This window comes from Typopeltis vanoorti, chromosome 25, assembly GCF_054136105.1.
Source record: "Typopeltis vanoorti isolate ZY-2024b chromosome 25, IOZ_Tvanoo_1.0, whole genome shotgun sequence".
Classification (NCBI taxonomy): Eukaryota; Metazoa; Arthropoda; class Arachnida; order Uropygi; family Thelyphonidae; genus Typopeltis; species Typopeltis vanoorti.
In genome coordinates, this window is record NC_143573.1 from 80,658,457 (window position 1) to 80,673,402 (window position 14,946).

Here is a 14,946-nt window from a genome sequence, read left to right on the forward strand (position 1 = left end):
TCCACCAACCTTACCATGAATGGATTTCCTCGAAGACTTGTCCACAAGATACTTTTCTCTGAACCCCTCCATATTTAGGGACAGTTTCCAATAAGATTGCTAGACTCCTTAGACCACATAAAATAAGAGTGGCCTTTAAACCCACAGAAACGATTAGACAGTTCTTAAGATCTCCAAAAGATAGCCATCCTTTCTCCAAATATGGTGGAGTTTATAACATACCCTGCTCGTGCGGCTTGAATTACATCGGCCAAACTTCAAGGAGCCTTGAAATTAGGCAAAAAGAACACATAGGTGACGTCAATAATAACAGAGAAGAAAAATCGGGGTTAGCTTTTCATTTCTCAAGAACGAGCCATACCATAGAGTGGGATAGAAGCACAATTCCTTACATGGAGGAGGACTTCCGCTCCCGAATTTTTAAGGAGGCCACAACAGTTGCCCGCTGTATACGAAATCTTAACAGGAACTAAGGACTAATCTTGCTCGTGATCTGGAAGCCCCTTATCAGATCCTTCAACTCACCAGAACTGAATTATAGTGCCAACTATAGAACGTTCCTAAATAACAAGCGATATCATCCACACTCTATGAATGTATTGTACGCGCTCTGTTCTTTGTTTAATATAATTGGAATCGGTTGATTATAGTTTGTAACAGTTTTTTACTTTTTAGTGCCTTACATCAGTTATGTACCCTTAAGATGCCAACAGCCTTAGTTGGTGCAACTAGTTGATATAACTTAGTTGTTTATTATATACACTTGATCAATATAATCCCATTAAAAGTCAATCTGCTTGCATGTTCTGTTGTATACTGTTGTCTGCAGTCTGCATGACAATAGCATTCTAAAGAAGAATTTACATTACAAGTGCATTCATTTTATCAGTCAGTTCATTGAATATGCAATTATTTGATATCAACATCACAAACCATGGGTGCACCGCCCGTTGGTATCCGATGCCTAGTTAACTCTTCTTCCATATTTCTTTGTTTAGTGCATAGAGTCGCAGTTTCTGTAAACCCATTTCACACCAGTCCTTTATGTCATCTATCCATTCTCTGTATAGTCTACCTCTTCTGTTTACACCATCCATAATTCCAAATATGTCTTCATCTCCAATCATCACTCATTCTGCAGATGTATCCAAATAATTGCAACTTCTGTTGTATAATCTTCTGCATTAGATTCTCCTTTGGCTGCATTTGATATCTTTAAGTATTAAATAATTAAGTATTTAATTACTTAATTATTTGATATACTTGTGGTAAATATTACTGTTTACACAGTGGATGTGATTTCATTTTTACTTTTGCCGATACCCATCATCAAAAATAACCAGATACTTTATTCAAAAGTAAGTGGATTTGGCTCTTATTTCAGTAAACAGATACTTTACTTTTTATATCATAAAAATGTCATCTTTTTTATGACATTTCTTATGTATATTAGTCCCAAGTGAAATATCTGTCACCAGGTTTGGAAATGCAGATTTAGCATAGAGTTGGATAATTCTTTATTTCACCATTTTAACTTCGTGTGATTTCTAAAAAACAAGATAAGCCTTGCTAATCTTTTAGTGATGCTTTTCTTGGAAATAAACACTGCAAATTCTCTTCTTTATTGGTGTTAAAGAATAGATGGAATAGATATGAGATTATGGAAAAATCTTAGAAAAAAATTTACCTTATGCATTATTTTGGAAGAGGTTTTTATGATATTTATTGTACTTCCTGCTACAGTAAAACGTTTTGTTTGTGACTCTGCAGTGCCTCTGAAATATTAATTTATTCCACTGCTCATAAACATAACTGTAAATTATCAGATATTTGACTGTAACACATCTATTTGTATATATGTCTGTACTTTTTATCAGATGTGCCAGGCATATGTAAATGTTCATATCTGATGTAGGTTGAAATATAATTATCTCTACCTTTAGAAATGGTAGAAAATATAAAACTTTTCTACTTGAGAAAATGTTTTGATGTAAACTTTTTTGATGAAGAAAACTTTAGAAATAAAAAAATAAAAAAATAAAAAAATAAATTATTTATTTATTTTATTGGTGTCGCCAGTTAATTTGGTAAAATAATTAACTTTTCAACTGTTCTCTTTCTGTAAGTGGTAAAGTTCTTCTTAAATTGATTTCCTATGTTCATTCAGAATTTTTATATATTTACTATATGCCAAGAAATGTAGAGCCATATAATTCTGAAATATTCATGCATATCAGATTGGTGAATGAGAAACAGCTGGTAATAATGGATAACTTTAAATATGGAAGCATTGATTCGAAGTAGAAAAATAACTTTGTCTTGGCTGCATAAGTTTGTCTACTTTTTACCGTGTGTGATGGAAGTGACAGTTGAGATGTGCTGGATTTAATAACATCTCCTACACCGAAAATAGAAGTCACCTTGAAGTCACTTTGTAAAATTGCTTACTACAAAGCAATTTTACAAAGACATAGATAAAAACATGTGTAATCATCAAATTAATGATATGCATTCTTAGTTATGTACAGGATATTATGATAGTACTGCATGATTAAGTTTGTTATTACTTTACTTTTATGGGAATCCCACCTACAATAATTGAAAATTTAGAAAATGTAACTGTGTGGGTGGGTTTGCTGATGGTTAGATAATGTAGAGAATTAATATGAAACTTCTTTTCAACTCACTTCAGGCTTGAAAGTGAAATAATTAGTTGAATATAAGTGGGGTTGAGTTTCACACCAGGTAATGAAATTCATCTTCTCTTCTGCATCATGCAAAAATTAACAAAACTTTGTAGCCCACAGTCTGTTTGGAGACCATATATACCAATCACTTAACCAACTAGGCTGGCAACAATTTTCCTTCAAATTAGTTGATTATTCAGGACTTCCGCATTATCATATCTTATGTCTTTTCTAAGTCACATTTGACTACATCAATCCACTTAGATCTCAGTCTTCCTTCCAGCCTAACATCAAATACCCGTTTTGCTCACCTCTTTTGGCTTGTGCTGTTTAAGGTGAACCAGTACTGGCTCGGATTAACTTTGCTTTGATTGCTAACAGTGTCAAATTCCTCAGTATGTCTTCATTTTTATATGATTTTGTCATTTAAGTGCATCTGATATTGTCCCTAATTTTTGTCATATCTGTTGTCTCTAGTCCTTTCATCAACTGTTTAATTTCTAACTGAACTCTGAGATTAATACGTTTAAAATGAGTACTTTAACACTGCCATTTATGTATCTAGTTGAGTATTTTGATAATTTCTTTTTCCACGTAGGTTTATTCACTTATTTCTCTACCACATCAGCTTTGTTTATTTCCACATTTAACTTTGGTATCTCCAACTAAAAATTGTTTCTAAATGGCTGAAAAATTTTACTATTTCGATAGGTTCTTTATTCAGTATATGCAATTCAACTTCCATGTTCCTTTATTTTCATAGCTTGTCTTTATATTGCTAGATTAATTATAGCAGTTAAGTTAAATTACCTTGAAGATTTCTACTGGATGTTGTTAGATCTTGAATGAGGAAATTTCATTAATATTATTACATTCAAGATTTAACAAGAATAAAATAACAATTAAGAGATATTTGTACTATAGTAAGGAAACAAATTGTAATAAGGGAGCATAAATGAATAACTTTAATGTGAAGTACAAAGGAAAAATGAATTTTGTTTGTCTACATAGAAATTCCATTTTGTAAGTTGTAGCGATCAAAATGTATTCTATGTGAAATGTATATCCAGAGCAAACAAAAGTCCAAGGGTCGTGTGCTAGCTACCCAATTTAGCATAATGCCCGAGGCAAATGCCTATGCAGAAGGCGAATTGAGCTCGCGTTCCCCAAAAAGAGCGCTCCTCAAGGAGAAGAGTTATGACGAAACAGCTTAAGGGCACAAGGGAAAGTGCCATGTGAAGATCTCCGTAGAGAAAAAGAGGGCGCAACGGAGATAGAATAAAGAAGAATTTGTGCGATCTTCAAGCTCTCTCGAGTTTTGTTCCTGTTCTCACTTTGACCTGGGGTTGCTGAGAAATAGAAGAAAGTGCTACGATGTTGGATGGCGAGCTTTTCCCTGTGAATGCTTGATGGGTACCGGACAGGCAGTACGCGAGATGCTGGTGTCCACCGTTTCAGGCTGTCAATAGAAGTCCTACCGGAATGAGGCAGTGGAAAGTTATTACCCAAAGGAGGGAATGCTGACCGTAGTGACCTGCAAAAGATCGAGATGAATGCTAGCATCACTAAGTGCAGAGACGGCTTTATCGGATGAACAACATGACCTCCACATGGACGCAAACTGAAGGAATTGCAGATTCTTATCCAACATAAGAAGACGGACCAGGCGGAGATGGTAATCAGGCATAGTGATGGTAACGTACAGGACTTTCTTACTTATTTTCCAATAGTATTAGAAGGAGGAGCGAATCAGTTTCTAGTGGAAAGGAGATTATGGACAGACACTAAGGGAATTTTGAATGACTAATATGCTTAGTAATTTGTTTGAGTTTTCATTGGACTGGTTGTCTGAAAACTTATGCTCATGCGTGTGACCAAATTAATGTATGGAGCCAGAAATGTGGATAGAATCTGATTGGAACTTTTGTATTGTGAATGTTATGTGTATCATTGATTAACGTAGAGGCTAGTGTTATTGATTATTTATTAAAATGTTCATTTGTATTCGCCAGTTTGATTTAGTGTTTAAACGATTAAATTCTTGTGTGTATAAACATATTTTCTTATGTAAACGTGAAGTGTTGTCTGAGCATGAGACCAACTTACAACTCATAAAATCTGAACCTATGCGTAAGGAATAAGAAAGGGATATGATATGCGTAAGGAATAAGAAAAATTTTAGAATTTAGAACGATAGAGAATTTAGAACTGCAAGCTAAGAATTCTACAGATGCTGTAGAACTTCAATAAGATAAAATAGCCATTAAGATTCTGGGAAGGTCTCTCTGAACAAGAATTCTTCTGTCCTAGGACTCTGACTGGCGCAGCTTTAAAAAACAAATTTGTCAGTGTCTGAAAAGGAGACTGCCCCAGAAAGAAGGTCTAGAGAATGTACTCTTAGTTGGTGGCTAATTTTCACTTTCATAGGGAAATTACAAAAGGGTGATTTGAAGTTTAAGGTTAAAAAATTCTAGAGGGGATAGATATAGGGAAGGAAATTACATTAAGGATGGCATTAAGATATTAAGAGAAAACAATGGCATAACATTGTATTAAGGAGCACAAAGTAAAGAGCTGTGATTAACATCTACAATTTTGATATCAAGTTTCATAATAACATTATTCATGTGACAATGGTCTGATTTTGCAACCAGACCAGGCTCGGCTGGTGGCGTGTGAGAAGTGTGCAATATACACAGGTGCCACAGAAGAAAAGACGCCTAAAAGATGTCAAAAAATGTGAGATATGAGTTTAAACGAACAACGAATGGTACAGAATGTTACATATAATTATGAATGTATGTTGTCTTCCGTTCGGGCCTCTTCAGATCATCCCAGAAACGAACAAATAAATTCTGAAATTGTATCCTGGACCTGATTATATCACTGTAATTTTTGACTAAAATTTACGAAAATATACCTAAAATAGTTCTTTATTTTTTGATGTATCATAAATCAACTTATGATTAATTTGAGTTCTGTGTAAGGGCCGTATCCTAATTTTAATCAGATCGGATGCATGTGGTCCGGCCCTAAAGGTCGGCTTACTACTGATAACTCATTCTTCTCGACATTTGAGCCTGTTATATTAGTTGGCTATTAGGGTGGTGTCAGCGACACAAAATAATCGGCAAACTCTTGAGTCCAATGCGAAACGTTCTTGTAAAATTCTCTTATCTATTTTCATTGAATCTTCAAAATGAATTTATTTATTAATGCAAAATTAATGTAAAGAATATTTGAATAAATCTTTTAACTTTATATTACTAATTTATATTATTTTGAAAATTTATATAACTTGAAAAAATTTGTATAAGCAGGATTAATCCATAGGTAACATTATACTCTAAAGCGGTTTTCATTTGTTTTTCATTTCCTGTTCGTTTTATTCACACTTTATTTAAAAAAAACTTTTTTGTAAGGTGCTGAATATTAATCTCACACACAAGAAAAATACTATGTATTGTATTGTATTGTATTGCTCTCTATGATATCTGTATGAAATTCCATATAATTGCACAATTTGAACAGCTTTTCTCTTGGGACTTTGTTTTTATGCCTTTTCCAAATTTACAAAACTTAAATATATTTCCATATGTTTTTTTGTTTATATTTCTATGATTTTTTAATTCATCATAATCATCATCAAATTGCTGCCATGTACCGTACCCTCAAGGGGTGTCATTTCATGTAGTACTATCATATAGGTGTAGTGTTTGTTGAGAGCTCCTAATAAGATAAGTGTTATTTTAAGTTATCATTGACAATTTTGCTTGAATATTACGTAGTTTTATTGATAAGTGTTATTTTAAGTTATCATTGACAATTTTGCTTGAATATTACGTAGTTTTGTTTGCTTTCCGTATCTTAGTGTGTCTGTTTGTGTATTTTGGTGTTGTTTCAATTAATAATTCGATAAGATACGATAGCACATGGCTTCGGTAAGAAGAAAAATGGTGGCTAGTAATAATGGTTCGCCATCTTTCTTCAATAACGGTAACATAAAGGAGATTATTCAGTTTTCTATCCGCGGAATGTATGATCACATTGCCACCAATTGGTCAGGGTGATCATAGGGTCTTAACTTGGGAGGTGGCTAAAGGTGTGGAATTTACAATTAAGACAGGGTACATGTGGAATTATTGGGCTGGTAAGTATGACAAGCTTAGGAGTTTGATTGGTTCATGGCATGTAAAACTGCAAGGGCTGGATGTTGATAGTGCATGGGAGGCGGTTAAGAAGTGTTTGCAGGAGGCAATGGCTGACTGTATGCCTAGAGTCTGAATAATAAATAAAGTAGGGATTAAATGGATGAATAACACCATTAAGCTTGAGCTGCAAAAAAAAGAAACAACTGTGGAGGGAATTTAAGGAGAAAGGTGACATGCAGGCGCATGAACGGAATAAAGCCCAGTCCAGAAGGGTAACAAGTGTGGTAAGAAAAGCAAAAGCAGATTATGAAAGAACATTAGCCATGCAGGCTAAAGAGAATCCCAAACAGTTTTTTCGATATGTTGCAAGTAAAAGAAAAAATGTATATGGCAGAATGATTTTAAAGAATGCCAATGGTAGGGAGGTAACCAAATCAGTTGATATAGTACAATTACTGAGTGAGCACTTTGCAAGAGTATATCATCCTGGTGGTGACATTGCAGAAATGGAAGAACCAACAGCTTATACAGGAATTGTGGTGAATGAAGTGGAGGTGAATAGTGTATTACAAAACCTCAATGTCAATTCATCTGCGAGATTGGATGGTATACCAGCTTTTTTCATACGAGAAGCGGCTAAAGAATTGTCAGTGCCTTTAACCATTTTGTTTAATTTGAGTCTTGGGTCTGGGTTAGTCCCAGGGGGGTGGAAAGAAGGAAAAATAGTTCCACTGCATAAAGGAGGTTCCAAGACTGCTGTTGAAAATTACCAGCCGATCAGGAATTGTTGTCAAGGTCTTGGAGAAAATAGTCAAGAAAAAATACAGGATTGGATAGATGAAAATGGGATACTGTATGGGGGACAACATGGTTTTGTGAAGGATTGATCATGCCTCAGTAACTTGCTCACGTTTTATAACACAGTGACGGCTGAACTGGATAAGGGTAATGGGTTTACAGTGATTCTACTGGACCTTGCTAAGGCCTTTGACAGGGTACCACATGGAATTCTAATCAGTAAATTGCAGCATATGGGGATGGATATAGGGTTGGTGAGATGGATAGGAGGGTGGTTGATGGAGAGATATCAGAGAGTGGTTTATTCAGGAGTAGAGTCCAAAAGACGGCCTGTGACTAGTGGTGTGCCGCAGGGTTCTATTCTTGGACCACTACTTTTCAGTTTATTCATTAACGACATAGGAAAGGATCTGAGAGGAAGTGTTCACTTGTTTGCTGATGATGCAAAGTTGGGTAAAGCAATTGTGAGTGCACAGGATGTCAAAATTTTGCAAGATGAATTGGATAGTTTGGAGGACTGGGCTAAGGAAAATGGATGCCAATTTAATGTGGCAAAGTGTAAGGTTATGCATTCTCTGCAGCTGAATATTGTGCCCCTGTCTAGGAAAGAAGTGCACACACTAACATTATAGACACCCAGCTAAACTCTACCATGTGCACAATTAGTGACAGTGAGAAGCACCCCCTCTCTCCTGGCTGCCTGTCCTATCCAACATTGCTCCACCAAGCATAAGGAGAAGACAAGCCTCGATTAAAGAATTTCATAAAGCAATGAGCAACCCACTCCTGGTTGCTCATTGCTTTATTAGAACTAACTAATGCAGATTTGGCTACCTACTACATAAATGGGGGCTATTAGACCACCCTTATTGTGATTATTCTCCCATGGCTCAGATGATTACTCATATTTTGAATGTCTGCCTAAGGCACCAATTTGACAGTGGTGGCCTACAGGACATCCCACAAGGTGATGGTTGAGGCTTTGGATTGTCTTTCCAGACTGGACATTGACCTGTAGTTGTTCTGTATTCCTTTTGCATGAGAATAAATAAATACATAAATCCTATGGCTGTATCCTGTATGTTCATGGGTCTGGTTTGCCTGTTTGTGAGATGAAAAACCCGTCTCTCTCTCTCTCTCTCTCTCTCTCTCTCTCTCTATATATATATATATATGATGTGTGAGATATAATTACAGCGTCGTAGTATTGGACAATTTATAAAAAATGTAATCTCCTGACTTGCAGTATGAACTAAACACTTCTCATCATGAATGTCTTAAAGTATTCTTGTGATTATTTATTCATTTTTGAATTACTTTATTCTGTTTTATGTATTTTTCTTCCTCCTTGTAGCCACCTGGCAGTGTTCCAGGACAACCAATGCTACCAAATAATATGGATCCTACAAGGCAAGGTATGTGATTTTGTTATTTTAACTGCTTGTGATTATATCTTGTGTAATTTTTTTTTACCTTTCAGTAAAGAACCAATGATGTGAGAATGTTTGGGATCACCATTCTCATAAGTTTTTTTTTGTAGAGGGATTAGTATTCTCACTTCTTTGTCTGCATAAATTTATTAATTTGTAATTGTTTATATAATTTTGAAATGCTATTCCCTTCACATTGGAAATCTCATCATCCAGTCTCCTCTTCAAAGATTTTTGATGTCAGAAATCTTCATTGCTTGTCATTTTTTTCATATATCATTATTACTCAAACATGAAAGGCAAACAAGGCCTATAGCAAATAAATGCCATGTGTGGACTGGGGACAAGAGCAGAGTAATCTGTTGATAAATTAAATATGCCAAGAAATGATATTCTTGGTTTCATCCTTTATCCAAGTGTAAGCAAACAAAGTTTGCACCTGAAGTATCTTCAGGACTGACGCAACTCTTGGTAAAGGTGGACCAAGCTCTCATCACTACTTGTCTTAGTATCTGCCATAATGTAAAGCACATCTCCTTGCAGACATATATAATACTATGCATTAAGGGAAGGGCCACTACCCAGTCCGGTCTCGTCAGTGGGACCCAGAGATGGCGATACTAAGGTGGAAGTAATGCAAAAGTCATATTTACCTGTAAAAAAACTTCCAACATCTTTCTCTAAATCCAGAGTAATTTAATAATAAGATGAGACACCTTTTGGCAACTCGTACAGGTAAATATGACTTCTCCATTACTTCCACCTCAGTATCACCACCTCTGGGTCTGGCTCCCACTCCCTCAATACAGGTCGAAACTGGTCTAGGTAGTGGCCCTTTCCTTAATGCATAGCATTATACTTGTCTGCAAGGAGATGTGCTTTACATTATGGCAGATACTAAGACAAGTAGTGATGAGAGCTTGGTCCACCTTTACCATGAGTGCCTCAGTTCTGAAGATACTTCAGGCGCAAATGTTGTTTGCTTATACTTGGATAGAGGATTAAACTAAATGTATTATAGGCTACTTGTATATAGAGGCTAATAACTTCACATCAGTTGCCTTAGTATCCCTTAAAGCAATGAACATCTCCTTATGGACATGTATAATGCTGTTCAGATCATTCTGCAAGTACTGCATATCAGCACCACTGATTTAACCTTCCTATCTTTCTGTCATCAGCAAATAGCTGTATGCCATATGTCAAATCCTTCACAATCATTAATGCACTGATTGGATAACAATGGACCAAGGATTAATCCTTGAGGCATACCACTGGTTACCCTGAATCTTGCAGATTCCCCACCCCCCCCTGCAATACCACTTTTGATATCTGTCATTCAGCATTCCTCTTATCCATGGCAGTAGTTTAGAATCCAATCCCGTATTCACCAGTTTATGCAACAGTCTTCCATGCTGTATTCTGTCAAAAGCCTTAACAAAATCCAAGTGGTGTATCCAGTCCTATTGTCTAACTCAGTGGTAAATTATAGAATGTGAGCAACTTGCTAAAACATGACCTTCTCTTAGTAAACCTGTACTGTTTGTTGCAAAGTAAAGATTCTCTATCGACCCATTTCTGAATGAAAGCCCTAACAAACTTTTCCAAACTCTTCACTACCTCTCCTGAGATACTGATGATCAATAGTTGAATACATCGGTCTTTGCACCGCCCTTGTTCAATGGGATTACAATAGATTATTTTCACTCCTGTGAAATCCTCTCTATTTTGAGACTCAAATTATATAGCCTAGTGAAAGGAATAACCAGTTCAGCTGCACACCCTTTTGTCATCTCTGCTGATATCCTATCAGTCTGTATTGCTGAATTCTTATTCAGTTTGTGCAACATCTCTAATACCTCCTCCTGATATACCCGAGTTTCTTCATTCAGCAAAAAAGTAGCAGTGTGCACAATGTTGCATACACCAGATTGATAGCTTTTAGCAAAATCGGCATTCATTTGTAAACAATCTCTTCAGCATCTGTCACCCTCGCATCATCTGCATTCAGTAGAGTTAGTCTGTTTTACATAGTCATTCTTTCTTTTGCTTGCAACATAATGATAGAATTCAGCTGAACACTCTTTTAGCATCCGTTCTGATATCCCATCAGTTCCTGTTGCAGAATTCTTATTCAGTTTGTGCAACAGCTCTAGTACTTCCTCCTCCTCATCTGCATGAGTTTCATCATATGGTGAATTCAGTGTTGCTTATACCAGATCGATAGCTTTTAGCAAAATGGCTGCTGATTAGTTGAACAGTCACTTCTACATCAGTCACCTGCATACTATATGCATTCATTGGAGTTATTCTTTCAAACTTAGTCCTCTTTTACTTGCAGCATATCAATAGAATTCTTTTGGGTTTTCTTTATATTGTAGAGCCAGTTTCTTTTCATATTCTTAGCTATCTGTACAGCACTTTTGACTGTTCTGACCTGTTGCTTCTAATTATCATAACTGACATCGTCCTTATGCATATGATATTTTTTCCACATCATCTTTTTCTTACGAATCTCTTACGAAATAAAATTGGTTTATTATATTACACATCCATTTCACTCCTACTCTATTTATTCTTCGAACTCTAGGGACACATTCTGATATCGCATTATTTAAGTATTTTTTAAACGCTTTAAGTACTGTCAAGATCTTTCCTATCCAACAACTGATACCATGTCACAGAACCCATCATACTCCTATGGTGGTCATAATTTCCTGCTTTGTAGTTCAGCTTGTAACCTCTTTTGAATGGAACATTAATGAACTTAGTCACTTCCCAAGTGAGCACTGCATGATCACTTTCACTAACTGGAGGCAGAATAGTTATATCTTTAACCAAAACCTCCCCTAAAAAACATTCTTTGACCATGAGTTCCTTCTGTCACATGCTGCTTTGTCTCAAAACAGCTCATTAAATTGTTTCATTCTTCTATGCAATTTCACAGCTACTCAGTGTTCAGATAATTAAAGTCCCTCATTACAATGACTCTTTTTACACCCATTGTGTAATCTAGACCATGTTAAAGATCAGAAATCTTTCATCACATTTTTCACCTGCATTTTTTTTTACAGTTCTATGTTTATATTGTCTTCTCCTGTTTTTTTTTTCCATCTTATTTATTGTATTTTTTAGTTCTGATATTGTAATATTTTCTTTTGGATCATTTATTGTTATATAAAATTTTACTTTATTTTCATCAGTCCCAAGAATTTGAAAATAAGTTATCCATTTTTCTAAATCTATTATTTGTATTTTTAACTTTTTTATATCTTTGTTCATGTATTTTATTATTTTACAGGTTTATTAGTTTATAGGTTGTAGCTTAGATATATCCTTTTCTAGTTGTGTTACAAAAATTGTTTCATCTCCCTGTATAGTTTTCCTTACTTCTCGTTATGGAATTGCACTATTTCTTTTGTACTCTATTATTGTGTCTGTTGTCTTGGAATTTATCCATTTCTCATAACTCTGTTTATTATCTTTTCTATTTCTTTGTCCCATTTTCATAGTCCTGTTTTGCTCTTCCATTTAATCTTTATTCCTAAGATTTATTCCTCTGTTGCCACTTTTGTTAGGATTTGTGTAAGATTTAACCCATTCCTCTTCTGTCATTTCATTTGGGTATGGTTCCTGTTTTTAAATCAGTTCATTTCTGATATTGTAATGAAAGGTTTTGTAACTCAGCTGATTGTTATTTTCACTTTATGTATTTTTAGCCATTTTGGTATAAATCAAATTTTTGCCAGTACCATATAACGATCAGAGTTTAATTCAAAGCCTTAATACACTCTTAAACTAGGATTAACTCAGATAATTTAAAATTTGCAATAATGTAATCAATAACTGACTTACATCCTGGCTGATGATGTATATTTATGTATTTCTTTATGTAATCCACTGAGCTATTTTGCAATATATCCCCTGGACTTCTCTATCTATCACCATCCCCAAATCCCTGGCCTCATCAGTTTCCTTTTATCCACTACCATTGATGTGATACAAAGTATGCAATATTTTCATTTCAAAATGCATTACCTTACATTTTGCAACATTAAATTGATCACGATTGTCCTTTGCCACACTGCCAATTTATTTAAATTATTCTGTAGAATATCTATATCATCTTTATTGACTATTGCATGCCCCCATTTTGCATCATCAAACATCTGAATATTCCTTTTAAATCTTCTGCAGTATCATTAATGTACAAATTAAAGAGCAGTGGCCTTAGTACAGAACCCTGATATATTCCACTGGTCACTTTCATTTGCATTGATTCCACTCCATACATCATTCTCTGATGTCTCTTTGTCAGCCACATCCCATATCCATTCCCATTACACTGCTATTTATTTATTTATAATATGATGGTAAAACACAGCAAGAAACATAATACACCAATGTAACAGATGTATAACAACTAAAAGTCACATAACAGAAAGTTTTACAAAGAAATTTTCAATTTTTCAAGCCGGTTTATAGCTTCTGTTTTAACATTATGTATATCTTGTATAGTGTCCTCAAAAGCATATATCGAGCAATGCAGTAAATATGGTCAGTCTCAGTAGTTCGAGAGTGATAACCACAGTCACAAGCAGGAGAGTTGGTCCATTTATATAAATGGTGTTTACATCTACCATGACCAGTTCTAATGTGGTTTATGGTTGTCCAAAGATGACGTAGTAGTCTAAATCCAGTTATTTTAGATATAGAGTCCATTATAGCTAATCTGGGATTGTTGTAGTCTTGGTGGACACCATTCATCTTTCCATCTATCAATCAAGTTGAAAGATTCACCTATTAATTCCTTTGCTGTTCTCCAACTAGGATATCTTGATTTTAGTCTCCTTGTAGGGGGATTTTGTTTGTCTTTGTGAATAGGTAGGTTAATACTATTGGGTTAAATTTGTTTATAATTTAGCAAGAGTTTGTGTGTAAGTTAGGAGGTGTGATGTTATTGATGCGAGGGAGCCAATAATTTGGTGTAGATTTTATAGTTTCTGTTATTATTCTCATTGTTTAATTAAGTTGGGTGTCCACCTTAGAAGTATGAACATTGTTGAGCCAAACTGGGGAGCAGTACTCTGCAGTTGAATAAACCAAGGCCAAAGCTGATAGACATAAGGCTTCAGCATCTGCACCCCAAGTTGAACGAGCCAGGTTCTGAATTATGTTATTACGAGTTTTTGTTTTCTGAGCTTTCACTAGGTGTTCTTTAAAGCTGAGTGTTCTATCTAGGGTAACAATTAAATATTTAAGTGTACTGTAAAGTTCAGTAATGTATCTCTGAAGAAGACAGTAGGTTTGAAATTAACCTGATAATCTTAATAAAAGATTGAGGGTAGATACTTAAGTTTTTGATAGGTTTGGGTTTAGATGCTACTGTTTGAAATATGAGTCCAGAATTTCAAATCATTTGTCTTATTTTAATTAATATTTTCTTATTAATATTTGTCTTATTTTAATTAATATTTTTCTTATTAATATTTGTCTTATTTTAATAATTATTTTTTTAGTTTCATTAAAATTATAGTTTTGTGTGATTATTGCGAGGTTGTCTACATAAGCAAATTTCCTTGAACTAGTTTGAGGGAGATCATAAATATATAAATTTAACAATTGAGATAGAACAGAGCTTTGATAATTAAGTCCATTATTAAGCTTGCATGGTCAGTTTTTTGAAATGCCTGTAGATACCTGTATCCATCTGTTATTAATCATATTGTTCAATAAGTTAGCATACTGTGTCATATGCTGATATGACACTGTCATACAGTGTCAATAAACACAACAATAGATTTGAGATGTCTCTCAAAACCATTCTCATTTCACAACATCCTCTTCCTGCTTGCTTAGGAGATATTAGGTTGTTTATGA

The 14,946-nt window shown here is 34.8% G+C and overlaps 1 protein-coding gene across 8 annotated transcripts in view; it reads left to right on the top strand.

The window, feature by feature from the left end:
• Window positions 1-14,946, top strand: part of LOC150092876 (single-stranded DNA-binding protein 3-like) — an 846,537-nt gene that overhangs the window by 321,919 nt on the left and 509,672 nt on the right. For all 8 annotated transcript variants that reach the window (XR_016550498.1, XM_090414347.1, XM_090414349.1 and 5 more), the window contains one exon: window positions 8,991-9,051. Coding sequence is in view for 7 of the 8 variants with exons in the window: in XM_090414347.1 (XP_090270473.1) it covers window positions 8,991-9,051 (61 nt within the window). In the remaining variant the exon portion in view is untranslated. The remainder of the gene's footprint in view (window positions 1-8,990; window positions 9,052-14,946) is intronic.